The sequence below is a fragment of the Zonotrichia leucophrys genome, chromosome 2 (assembly GCF_028769735.1).
Source record: "Zonotrichia leucophrys gambelii isolate GWCS_2022_RI chromosome 2, RI_Zleu_2.0, whole genome shotgun sequence".
In the NCBI taxonomy this organism is placed as follows: Eukaryota; Metazoa; Chordata; class Aves; order Passeriformes; family Passerellidae; genus Zonotrichia; species Zonotrichia leucophrys.
In genome coordinates this window covers 91066453-91079081 of record NC_088171.1, presented here as the reverse complement: position 1 = coordinate 91079081, position 12629 = coordinate 91066453, and the positions used below count along the sequence as shown (strand labels likewise).

The 12629-nt window shown below is 42.8% G+C and overlaps 1 protein-coding gene across 4 annotated transcripts in view; it reads left to right on the top strand.

The window, feature by feature from the left end:
- The first annotated feature begins 3419 nt into the window (after positions 1 to 3419).
- ANKS6 (ankyrin repeat and sterile alpha motif domain containing 6) overlaps positions 3420 to 12629 on the top strand; it is a 41056-nt gene continuing 31846 nt past the window's right edge. For 3 of the 4 annotated variants that reach the window (XR_010439191.1, XR_010439192.1, XM_064705657.1), the window contains exons 1-4: positions 3420 to 4009; positions 7496 to 7995; positions 10262 to 10306; positions 11997 to 12201. Coding sequence is in view for 2 of the 4 variants with exons in the window: in XM_064705657.1 (XP_064561727.1) it covers positions 3654 to 4009; positions 7496 to 7995; positions 10262 to 10306; positions 11997 to 12201 (1106 nt within the window). In the remaining 2 variants the exon portion in view is untranslated. Of the gene's footprint in view, positions 4010 to 4284; positions 4534 to 7495; positions 7996 to 10261; positions 10307 to 11996; positions 12202 to 12629 lie in introns of those variants that run through there. The other variant, XM_064705658.1, reaches the window with a different exon arrangement.

Below are 12629 nucleotides of genomic sequence, written 5' to 3'. Positions count from 1 at the left end.
CCTAAGCCAGGAAGCTTAGCTGTCAGAAAGTATTGGAACAAAACTGCATTCTGCTCACAAAGTATGGTATGATGTTAAGGAAGATATGTTATGTTGGAAACCTGACTAATTTTTCAGAATTTCATGCAGACACAATGAATTAAAATACTGAGTTGCAAATACTTTTTGAAAGTTTGTCAAAATTACGGCATATTCTGAAACAATGAAGTAAATTCCTCATAAAGGTAATGCAGCTGGTCATAGTAGACAAAGAGAAGACCATGATTAAAATTCTGAACCAAGAAGTCAAACAGATATTATGTTGTGAAATTAATCGATGTCACTCTACACTGTAGCTACTTACTACCATTTGGTTTTAATAATTTTTTCAAGGTTGTTTCTGTTTCTATGCCTGAAAGGACCACAGTAAACATATATAAGTCCAGTGATACTGGGGAAGCATTTCCTTTTCTCTGATGGTAGTTCTAATATATGTCTTCTTTTTCTTTAAGACAGACCTAAGTGTCTTCACACAAAAAAAATATTTAAAATTTCAGTTTTCTTTTTCTCAGAAGTATGACCTTCTTGTGAATCACATCAGTAAGATTTTACAGTAGAAAATAAGTATTTTACCTCTTAAGTTGCCATGGAAAAAGCCATCATACTTGGGGATTTGAGATGCCACCATCCTCACACTTTGATAATGCAGATTATAAGTGAGTCAGCTGTTTCTAGTTTTATGGATTTCTTTGGAACAGACTGCTTGACTACTTGCATTTCTACATTTCTGAGAGGCTTTTGATTATGATGGCATTTTTACAGTTTTCCTTATTACATGATCCTGAATTACATATGAGGTAGTATGCGTCCAAATATATTACATCCTATTACTACTGTAAGAGCAATGGAATTTTTTGTTACCTGGCCAATTTGTAGCTCTGTATCATTGCTCATTTGCCATATTATACTTACTTTACTAGTTCCACAGGTACATTACATGCTCTAATGGTTTCCTAGGCTTTGTTTGGCAAATGCTTAGTTCTGAGTCTTGAAGAACAATGACTCTAAATAATTTATCTCTTTTGTTTCACATTATATGATGAGTAGCATCAATAAAGCTTGTATCTCCTTTGTGGTGTTGCTGGTGTTATGAGATCATCAGCAGTGGAGACTTATGTTAGAGAAGTTTCACAGATGTTGATTCCTGACATGTGTACTCCTGCCTTATCTGTTCTGCCCTTTTTGGTGGGCCTGTTCTGTTCCTTGCACTTTTCTCGTCTTCTTTATTTGAAAGTAATTAATTTCTTCATTCATTAGGGCTTTTTTCTGTAATTTAAAATTATTTTAACCTTTGAGCAATGTAACATTGACCTATACAAATTAGCACAGAACTGATGTAAACGATTTTCTTGTCAAAATCAATGCATTTTTCACTGACTGGAGAAAGATGCAGTTTGGACAAATCTTCTGAACAATTAACACACAGAGAATCTTGGTTTTATTTTATCCCATCTTATCTTCCAAACTAAGCTTTCTCCATTATCTTATCCTAATTAACTGTTTGAAAGGCTTAGGTAGCTCTTTCATTGGTGAAGAAATCAAGTCCTGTATTTTCTAAAGAGCTTGGTACTGCATCATCCAGGAGAATATTCCAGCAATTTATTAATTTCAGAAGAAATTTGATTATTTTTCCTTGCCTTGATCATCAGTCAGTGACAGAAATCCCTGAGTGATCATACCAGTATAAATGCCTAGGATGCCAGCTGAAGATGATAATGACCATCAGATGACAGCAGCAGAATTCAGAACAAATAATTTTCCCTCTCATTTTTTAAACCCCATCAAATATTTCCTATGTCTTATAAAACTCTTAAAATAAGCGTTGCATCTTTTGCTGATAGGCTTCTAGTTCCATTCATGATATTTTTGTCTGTAGTTTCAAACCATTAGTAGAAATTGATAGCATAACCATCAGCTACATAGCATCAATTGGTAGGATCAACATGTTGAGTAGCTTATCTCAAAGACAAACTGGAGTGATCCTGTCACTAATTTGACAATATCCGAGCATGCACTTTCATCTGGTAAGTATGACCCAATTTTCTTCCATCATGAATAACGTATTGCATTAATCACTCTTGCCATTCCCTTCTTCCAGGCTCTGAAATCTTGAAAAGAGTCAATTGCACCATCCAGCTTTATTGACAACAGCAAGCTTCTCATACTGTTATAATGCAAGAATGGCTGTAAGCTGTTTTGACTGGACCAAAATTCTCCTTATCCATGCATCTTCATTCTGCTGATGGCCACTGTAAGCTCCTTTATGCTTAAGAAAATTATTTAACATAAATGTAGGTGACATGCTTAAATAGTTAAATATTCTACATGCTATCTGTAATGAAAGAAGTATCCCTGAATACATGCCCTGTCCAGGAAATTGTTCTTTTATTTCTGTAATGATAAATATGCAATTTTTTTTTTTTTTTTTTGCTATGAATGGTACTTTCCCAAAGAAAAAGTGTCCATAACGGCAGCCAAGACTCTTGTTTGCTGTAGACTTTCTCCAAGTGTAATAAGTTTGGCCCTTTGCCATGATGATCTGGCAATCTGGATTTGTCAGTGTATCACAGCCAAAAAGCTGTATAACTTGGAAGATAAGAATGCCACTGCCTAAAACCAGGGGATTACTACATTTTAGTGGCATTTGATAGTTTTATACTCCTTTTAAGTTTTCCTAGTCTTCTCATCCCCAAACCCTCCATTCCATAACAAGTGCCCTGTCCTGCCATTGAAGTCACTGGTCTTATAGATAGGGACACAACACGATATCACTGAGTGACGAAGTTTAAGATTTTTTCTTTTCCTTTTTGCCTTGCTTTAGATGTTGTAAAATCAGTTTAACCTAGAAAATATTTCAGGATTTCCTGGGGGGCTGAAACTGAAGAGAAGACACACAAGAAATTCACATTTTATGCACAAAGATCTTAAACTGAAAGACTAATTAGTGCTGTCAGGAGATGGGAAATGGGTGTTTGTAGGGGAAAAGACTGAACTTTGAGTCCTGTATTTCATTGAAGAGAGACACCGCTTTGGAGCTAAAGGAGACACAAAGTAGGACGGTGTAAGTAAAGGCTGGAGTATCAGGTACACGGAGGGGGGCTGACAGAGGGACCGCGCCAGGCTGTAGGAAGTCGCGCTGTGAAGCAAGAAAAGGGAATTTTTGTGTCAGGTGAAAATAAGCCCCATAGCGAAGGAATATGCCCCATTCTGCCATGACCGCGGGCAGAGACACGTAATGCGGGGACATTTAATGTGCGGCAGCCAGTAACGGCGCGGAACGGCTGCAGCCCAGAGCGCAGAAATCCCTGGCGTGGGGGCAGGAGCCGTGAGGACACCGGCGCTGCCTGGCCGCGGCGGGGAGACACCACTGGGGCTGCCAGCGGGGCAGGAGAGGCGCCGAGACCCCCGACCCAGGCTGGGACAACCCTCGCCGGCTCCGAGGAGCGCGGCCCAGCCCGGCTCCCCCTTCACGCCGTGCGAGAGCGGCCGGGGCGCTGCGGCCGCCCTGGGCCGGCCTCCTCCTGCCGGCCGAGTCCCCTCCTCCCCGCTGCCTTCCCGGCGGCGGAGGGGCGGTCGCGGGCGGCCGAGCCGCTCGGGGCCCGGCAGCGCTGCCCATGGGGGAGAGCGGGGTGCCCCCTCAGGTCCAGCTCTTCCTCCGCGCCTGCGAGCAGGGCGACTGCGAGACCGCCCGACGCCTCCTGGGGCTGCCCGGCGGCGGCGGCGGCGACTCCGCGGCCCCCTCCTCCTCGTCGTGCGGCCCCGAGGAGACGGCGACGGAGCCCCGCGGCGAAGGGTCGTCCCCGCCGAGCCCCGCCGTGCCCGTGGACTGCACGGACGAGGCCGGCAACACGGGGCTGCAGTTCGCCGCGGCCGGGGGGCACGAGCAGCTGGTGCGGTTCCTGCTGCGGAAGGGCGCCTCGGTGCAGAGCAGGAACCACTACGGATGGAGCCCCCTCATGCAAGCGGCCAGGTACGGGAAAGAGGGAGGGAGGGAGGGAGGGATCAGGGCCGAGGTGCGGGTCTCCCACCGCCATCCCGCTTCGCCGCGGAGCGCCGGCCTAGTCGGCGGCAGTCCCGGGGCGGGGAAGGGAGGGAGGGCCGCCGGGGCTCTGCCTTCCCCGCCCCCGGGCTGCCGCGGGCGCTCGGCTCCCTCGCTCTCCGAACCGCGGTCCCCGGGCCGAGGGAGGGCGCCGGGGAGCTCCGGGCGGGCCAGCGTGGGAGAGAGGGCGGGCGCCATGTTGAGGGCCGCCGTGGGTTGGTGCCAGCCGAGCCCGGAGTTGTCCCGGGGATCGGAGCGGGCGCCTGTTCCCGTCCCTGGGCGGGGGTGAAGAGGGGCTGTCCCGTGTAGAATTGGCTAAGTGTTATCCTGGGGCATTAGAAACTTTTCATGTTGAGAATGTGGTATTTGAAGCACTGCTTGCTGTTCCTTGGTTTAGCCAGTGCAAAATTGGAGCTAACGTGAACACGAAACACTGCTCTCCTCTGTGACAATAGGTATATGCACGTAGCCTTACTTAATTTTGCATGGTTTTTTTTGGTTTTGTGTTTTTTTGGGTTTTTTTGTTTTTTTTTTTTTTAATCTGTGTGTGTCTTGTTGAAAACTACGTCTGATGTAAGACGTACTGAAGCGAACTGAAACAATTTCTCTTAGTTTGCCCATGTGTGCCTAGGTGGCTTGCCAGAGGCTAGGGAAAATCATTGCTGAGGGTTTTTGATGACAAAACACTTGTTTTCTGCATCGGTGGTGCTCTCCTCTGTGTCACCCACTGCTGGGCCGTGGGAGGTTCCCGTGTTGCTAACGCTGGGGTTGGCGCTTGTCTTTATTCCTACAAGCACACCTTGGGCTCACTGGCATGTTTTGCAGAGTTGGAGGGCATTGCTGTCCTATAATAACTGAATGCTTAATCAGGAGAATGTTTTTTGTTATTCTGGTGATGTTTTGTTTTGTTTTGTTTGTTTTTCTGGTTTTTTTTGGGGGGGCGGGAAGGGAATTTTTGTTTGTTTGTATTTGTTTGGGTTTTTTGTTGGCTGTTTTTTTTTTTAATTTCATAACTTCAAAATATTTGGAAGAAAATAATCTGTTTCAAAGTCAACATTTCTCTTTTCAATTAATGGCCATATAAAGTTCCCAAGAATGAGTCACACAGCTGGTTTCCCAGTAAGAACAAGGAAGACAAGGTTCAACAATTTAGTTATTTTATGAAGGTTTAAAGAAAAGGAAAAAAATTGCAGAGACAGATTTTTTTCCCCTTAATGAAAACCATACGCTCATTCCCTAAAAACAATAAAGTCAGATGACTAAAACACTCACTGATTTCAAGAAATTACTGGCTGACATTTGAAAAGTGTTGTATATATTGCTGAAAAGTATAAAGTAAAAGAGCATATTTTCTCTTCTTTTTAATGGATAACCAGAAAGGAAGCCTGGTGTTTGTACAAAGGTAGGCTTCAGACTTAGGTAGCTGTTTCATTTTCTGGCTGTGATTAGCTCTTTTGCAGCTGGACAGGAGGTAGCATATATGCATAAAATCAACTGTGTGCAGGGGTTGCAGGCTCTACTGAGGTGATGCAGTGAAGGTACAGGGTAGATTTAGGGAGTACACAAGCTCCAGAGGCTTCCTCCTGCCACTGTATACTCTCTGGAAGGAAACAAAGGACTTTGAGGCTGTGGTTGCTTTAAGTAGTCAGTAGCATTCTCTGGGGTTTCCTCGACTAAGGTTTGCTTTGCTGTAATGTACAGAAGTTGCCTTCAGGGTCAGAGTTGGGTTGTGCTAACCACAATGTGCATGGGCATGCAGTAGTGCATGATGCCTGCAACAAGAGCACGATGCACACATCTCGTCAAGGTATTATATTTATTAAAATATGGGGTTGCCATTTTCTCACTGATAATTGGCAACCCTAACCCCAACCTCCTGCTTGTCTGATTGCCTTTTGCTTACTGACAAACTAGCTGAGCCTCTGATGGTCAAGTGATATCAAAGCTAGGTTTCTGGTAAAGCTGGTGTCGGAGTTCAGTACTCTGACCAAGTTCTTGTAGACATTTCACACAAGGAGTGTTTGGTGCCATATTTCTTTCTTGGCAGATACTTAATATTACACAGGGTTTTAATTTAACCTTGTAATACAGCAGTGTCTTGAAATCATAGCAAGCCTGACATAGCAACTTTAATAGGCAGTTGAATCACAAGACACCTTGGCACACCCATTACCAGTCCCTGTATGCTCACCATCACAGTGCTGGGTGTTGGAAGGAATGGGTTAAAAACCTCAAGACTGTTGAGGAGGACTGTAAATCACTCAAGTGACCTTGCAGCCAGGAATAATTCTTGATAAGTCTTGTGTGAACTGCAGGCCATTGGTCCTTTAGCATGAACTGGTTATGGTGCCTGCTTCTCCACTTGTGTATCTCTGCATGTGTGTTGCTTTGGGGATCCCCAGGTTCACGAGGTAACAAGTAAATTTACTCTTTGCATTCTAGCTGAGTGAGTTTGTGGTTGTTCTGTCTGCCTGCTTTTGTCAGCTTACTCACTGGGTATCCCCAATTATCAAGAAGGAATACTTGGCTAGAAGCCAACTCACCAGCACCTTACTTTTTTAACATTTATTTTCATTTCATTTTGGTGCTCGGTGTTGGGCTGAACCGTGTTGATGCTTCCCCCCATGCTGGTGTGTGTGACTGAGGAGCAGAACAATTTCCATTAATTGTTGTAGGGAAGGCCATTCACATGGCCAGTTGTCCCACTGCTGGTAAGCCATTTCTCTTAAAGGTCCTCTCTGGTCCCCTTGGTGTTGAGGGAAGTTCAGCTAACTTTACAACCGTCATGGCCACTCACCGTGTTCTTCTCTGAGCTTCATGGACACATCTGTAATCCCTAAGTCTTCTTATATTGTGGGAGTTCATTGATGGTTCACAACTAGAAAACAAGGGATAATGCAAATATAGAAGACTGACTCTCCAGTTGATAAAATGGTCTTTTTCTTCCTTAGTTAGCACTGACTCTGCAGTTTTTACTCCAGTTGTTCAGTAGTAATGATGGTACTTCATAAAGATCTCTGGAAACAAACTGGCTTTGATCTGTTAATGTGATACATCTGTGGAAAAAGAGCCTGAAAGTGACACTGGTTTGTGGAAGTTATGAGTTGGTGCCTTGGTGGCCTGGAGCAGAAAATGAGGCTGGCACTTTGCTGCTTTGAGCAGACCATCCTCTTTGATAGGTGCCTGCTTTATGAGCGCGGTCACTGGTGCGTGTGGAATGGTTTTGTTTACAGTCCTCGGCTGATGAGTGGTCTCCTCCAGCAAGGTGCCCATTGTCACATTCAGAGATGCTTGTATGATCCCTCAGTGTATGTATTAGTCAATTGGCAAATTTGGTAATGAAGTTTTCTAGGTTCAGAGTATGTTGGTTTTTGCAGTCCAAGGTGTTAATTCTCCCTTGTGTCTCTGTCTTCCAAGGTTTGGACATCTAAGCGTGGCCCACATCTTGCTGGAGAATGGTGCTGATCTCAATGCACAGAACAAGTTAGGAGCCAGTGTCCTCACAATGGCCTCCAGAGGCGGTCATGTCAGCATGGTGAAATTGTTGCTGGAATCTGGAGCTTTTGTGGACAATTACGACCATTTTAGCACAAATGTACTTAACAGCAGCAGAGATGACCTTCCTGATATCACTCCACTGATGGCAGCTGCTCAGCATGGACATGAGGCAGTGGTGCATCTGTTGCTAGACTGGGGAGCTGATTGTAACTACACTATAAAGACAATGGGCTGGAGCCCTTTAATGCTGGCAGCTGTTAGTGGAAAGGTGAGCATGGCACAGCAGCTCGTGGAGAAAGGTGCCAACCCTGATCACTTGAATGTACTACATAAAACACCTTTTGAAATCTCTGTTGGCTTCAAACACAAAGACATGAAGGACTATTTGGAATCTCTCACAACTATTAGGCCTCAGGCAGGTATGGAATTATTTTTTTGTCTCTCTTTAGAAATTGAGGAGCTTATTTTGTATGGGCATGAGGTTCTTTGTAATTTGTAGCTGGATTTTGAAAATGTTGGAGTAGGCACACCTACTTCAGCTGAGGTACAAGTGCCCAACTTCAGCAAATTTTTTCCATGTTAGCAGGATAAGATTCCTGTCTGTATGTGGCTGTTTTAGGAACACTTTTCAAGGTATTTATGCAGGCCAGCACTGGGAAGTGCTTAACAAGAGGGTTTGGAAGAGCTGGATTTTCCCGCTTTCTATTGTTTGCTTTAAAAGATAAGGATGTGGCTAGCTCTAGAAAGATCATTTTCCACTGCCATATGGACATGTCCAAAACTGTTGTCTACATTTGGTGTCATTTCTGCCGGTCAAACTTCCCTTGTACTTGAAGAAGTAAGAGCAAAAATCAGACATCTGTTTCTGCTGTAGAGAAAGTGTGAACTCAGATATTGACTTACAGGTTAAGTTTGGACTCTAGAGCTTTCATCCAGCCATGCTGCCAGGCAGGACTGATTGATTGTAGATGTTTGTTCATGACCTTGAGGAACAGACATCAGTTGCTTACAGTATACAGAATCAGAGATCCATGGAATTCACGAGTGTCCATGTGTTTGCATATACAGGATGTATGTTCAGGCAGAGTTGGCCTCAACTTAAAGTATTGAAGGATTCTGTTTAAGTGAGAAGACTGGACTTGCTTTAAAGCAGATAGATATTTGTCACCTCTGCTGAGGGGGAATTTCCATCATCAGGAGGGTAGTAACCCATTTGGGCAGAGAGAGGAGTAAAAACATTATTCTTCCACACAAATTTCTGCATTGGTTTTTGACCACACTTCAAGTCTCTCCTAGCGCTGGAATCTTGAATATCTTGTGAAGAAGAAAGATCATTTCTGTCATATGGAAGACAGGAAAGAAGGAACTTTTTTTCTGATCCATTGCCATAGATAGGGTGAATTACCTCCTAGGAGAAAGCAGCTCTCTTCCCACAGCTGTTCTCAGCAGCAAATTTACTGCCTGGAATGGCTTGAGTGTTACCTGCCTTCTGTCCCTGTCCTTACTTAGGCTTGCCCAGATCACAGTCTTTCCTTCTGGCATCTTCTCATGGTCTCCTGCTCCCTGAAGCTGCCTGTCCTCCAGGGTTTTCACGTGACAAGAATGGAGGCTGGTCCTTTCCTAAAGTAGTGTTTTGAAATCTGTTTTGCAGTGGTGAGCTCATACACACAGTTCCTTCTATAAGAGCAGTTTCTGAATCAGGAGAAAATGTAGGACCCATCACTCTCTTTCCTGGTCTTAGAATAAGAGTTTCTTGGAGTATTTTGGGATTTTCAGCAATTCCTTTTGTTCAGCATATTAAGGTGACTTCCTTTGGAGTAAAGCTGTGAACATAAACCTTTTCTGTATTTCATAAAAATGCCAGAATTGGCTCACGAAATCTCTGTGTCTCCTTGTTTTCCATAAGATTTTGTTACCCCATGGATTCTGTAGTAATAATTTGTCCACAATAATTTTGAGGATAGGGGATGGTATTTTCTGGCATGAGTGGAAGGTGAAAAATATGTCACTATTTTTTCCTCATCTTATATAGTGTCAGAATTTTCAAAGCACTGTTAATCCATGTAAAAAGAATGATTCTTCACTCCAAGTACTACAATTTATAATAATTACAGTTCTTATTATGGGGATGATTATCTGGGAGCTGAAGAATATTAATTCACAAGTAACAAGCTGCATAGTTAAATTGACACTATTATTTTAGTGACCTTTACAAATTAACCTGGAAATACTCAAGAGGAAATAAAACTGGAGCAGCTTGTAAAACTCCGTTTGAGTCACCTTTCAAAATAATCCCATACAATTTCAGTGTTCACTGTTGTACAGGTGATTTTACCAGACCACAAAGCCATACTGTAATTCTTTAGTGGATATTTTAGACATCCAGGCAGGAAAAAAAGAGTTTCCAAATACAGTTGCCTGATGAAGAATGGAAATTGAAAAGCCTGTGCTGGTGCCTTATCATAGTTTCTAGCTTTAGCTCTGCTCAGAGAACTATACAGGTGATTCATTCTTCCCAAAGGTAATACAGAACTTGTCAGTACTTTCTTTGTTCTTATTAAGTATATGCCTAAACTTGTGTTTTATAATACTTTAAATTTTTAATAGTTTTTTGTATAAAAATTCTACTAGAGATTTTTTGCTATTTTTTTTGATTGCTTATATAAATGTTTATATTTCTTTCAGATGCAGAAAAGAAGCAACCTGATGTCTTTCATGCTTTAAAAATGGGTAAGTACTGTCATGATTCTTCCACCCTGTCTAGTTTTTCTAACTTCAGAGCATGTCTGTTAGCTAGTGTGGGAAACACGATTTTTCTGTTCCTGCTCTTCACATGTGAGCTACCAAAACATCTTCCTGGGAAAGCCTCAAGTCTGTTAGATTTTTAGAGTGATCATGTGCCCTTCTTGTACCCCTGTGATTTTTGAGATTTACAGATGTTAGTGCTGGATCAGAAGTAGCATAGGAGAGGCCAAATGAATACTGGTCGGCACACTGAGTTTTGGCTTTTTTTTATTTGGCTATGGATGGCAGCACTGTTAAAAAAGCATCTCACTAGGTTAAGGAGTGTCCAGGGTTGAGAGGACATTCTGTAGGTGTCTCTGTAGGTTCCAGGGTTTCTGTTTAACAAAGTTTGCTGTGAGTCTGTGTTAAAAAAGCCACCCACTGTCTTTTGCCAAATTGGAACGTACAAAAAGTAGTCCTGTTCCAAGAAATTAGCTGAGTGGCATTGGTGGGTGTGAGGTTCAGTGAGTGCATTCAGGTGGCTGCAGGATTTGTCTGGGATTCTGAACGACTTTCCAAGGAAAATGTTCATGCCTGTGATGGAGTTGAAAGCAGCCTATGCTGTGAAGCAGTTTACCATCTGAAGGGTTTTATTAAAGGTGAAAATTTTGCCATTTGCATGGAAGTTGTTGATTTGCTTGTTCTTGCCCCTGTTCCTGTGGTGGTACACACAATCACAGAGATCTTTTGTTTTTTTTTCCTTTCCCTTCTTCCCTGGTTTTGCCTGCCATAGGACAGCAAAAAGGATGTAGGTGAGCTTAGGCTCTCTGTTTAAGGCAATCCTGACTACCTCATATGTTTTGTAAAAGCAGCCCTACGTCAAGACTTAGGAAAAAACCCTCAACCTTGTTCAAATATATTCAGTAACAAATTTCATACTGCTTTTTGTAATCTAGACAAGAACTCAAGTGACTTCCAGCTCCTTTATGTGGAAACCTGAAAATTAGATTAACTTTTAAGGAACTGTAAAGCAGACACTTTGTAACTAATGACAACAAATGATTTTACTCTTAAGCAAAGAGTAGGGACATTTTGTGTTGGAGGCATAGTTTGAATACTGGAGGCAGAAAAAGAAAATAATTCGGAACATAAGAAAGGTGAGCACTGTAATAAACTCCTTTGAGGTTGTGGAATTCTATCAGTAAAGGTTTTTAGAACCAGTGAACTACCTTTGTAAGAGGAACTTACTGGTCAGTGTGAGACATGGCGTTATTCTACCTGTTCAAGGCAAGGGATGACCTCCGCCACCTTTTAGAGTGCCTTTCTACCCATCTACTTTGATTCTAAAATTGTTTATTCTGTGATTGAAGCCTGTGGAAATGGAACAGGGATCTTTGAAAGAAAAATAATGGTGCCTGAGCATCATCAATTTTTCTTGCAGGATATCATCTTATGGCAATTTAATAGAAATATTCCCTATTTGTGTCTTCACATGCAGGATGCACTGCAGTTTATACAACCGTTCATTTAGTCGTTAGTCGTTCATTTCAGAAAATAATTATTGTAAATGGGATTATGCCATAAGTGTACAGGTAGAGAAAATGAGGAAAATACAGTGCCTCATGCAATTCTATGTCAGCTGGAAAAATGTACTAATTAATTAACATTTAAGTTATGTTTTATTGCTGTTTTACAGGAAACTTTCAGCTGGTTAAAGACATCATTGATGAAGATGTGAGTCAGGTTAATGTTACCACTGTTGATGGTGCATCTCCTTTAATGATTGCGGCTGTAACTGGACAGCTGCCCCTTGTTCAGTTCCTCGTTGAGAAAAAGGCTGATATTGATAAGCAGGATAATGTTCATGGCTGGACAGCACTAATGCAGGCCACGTACCATGGGTAAGATATGTGCTCTCTTTGTGTCTAGCAGTAAAGTTTAATTTTTCTTACATCCCAGTAGAAAAAATGCTCTTTGATACTGACTGTAGAAGCAGAGAGGTCTTAAAAAAAATTAAGAGACTCATGACCTCAGTTTCTCATGACTCTTGCACTGCCCTCAGCTTTTTGGAGCAGATCTGAATCATGTTTTAATCACCATAGTATGAGAAAGACATTGAACTATTAGAGAATGTCCACAGGAGGGTAACACAGATGGTGGAGGGCCTTGAGGGGAAGCTGTGTGAGGAGTGGCTGAGGTCACTTGCCTGTTCAGCCTGGAGGAGAGGAGTCTGAGAGGAAAACTCATTGCAGTCTACAACTTCCTCATGGAGGGAAGAGGAGGGACAGGCACTGACATCTTCTCTGTGGTGATCAGTGACAGGACCGGA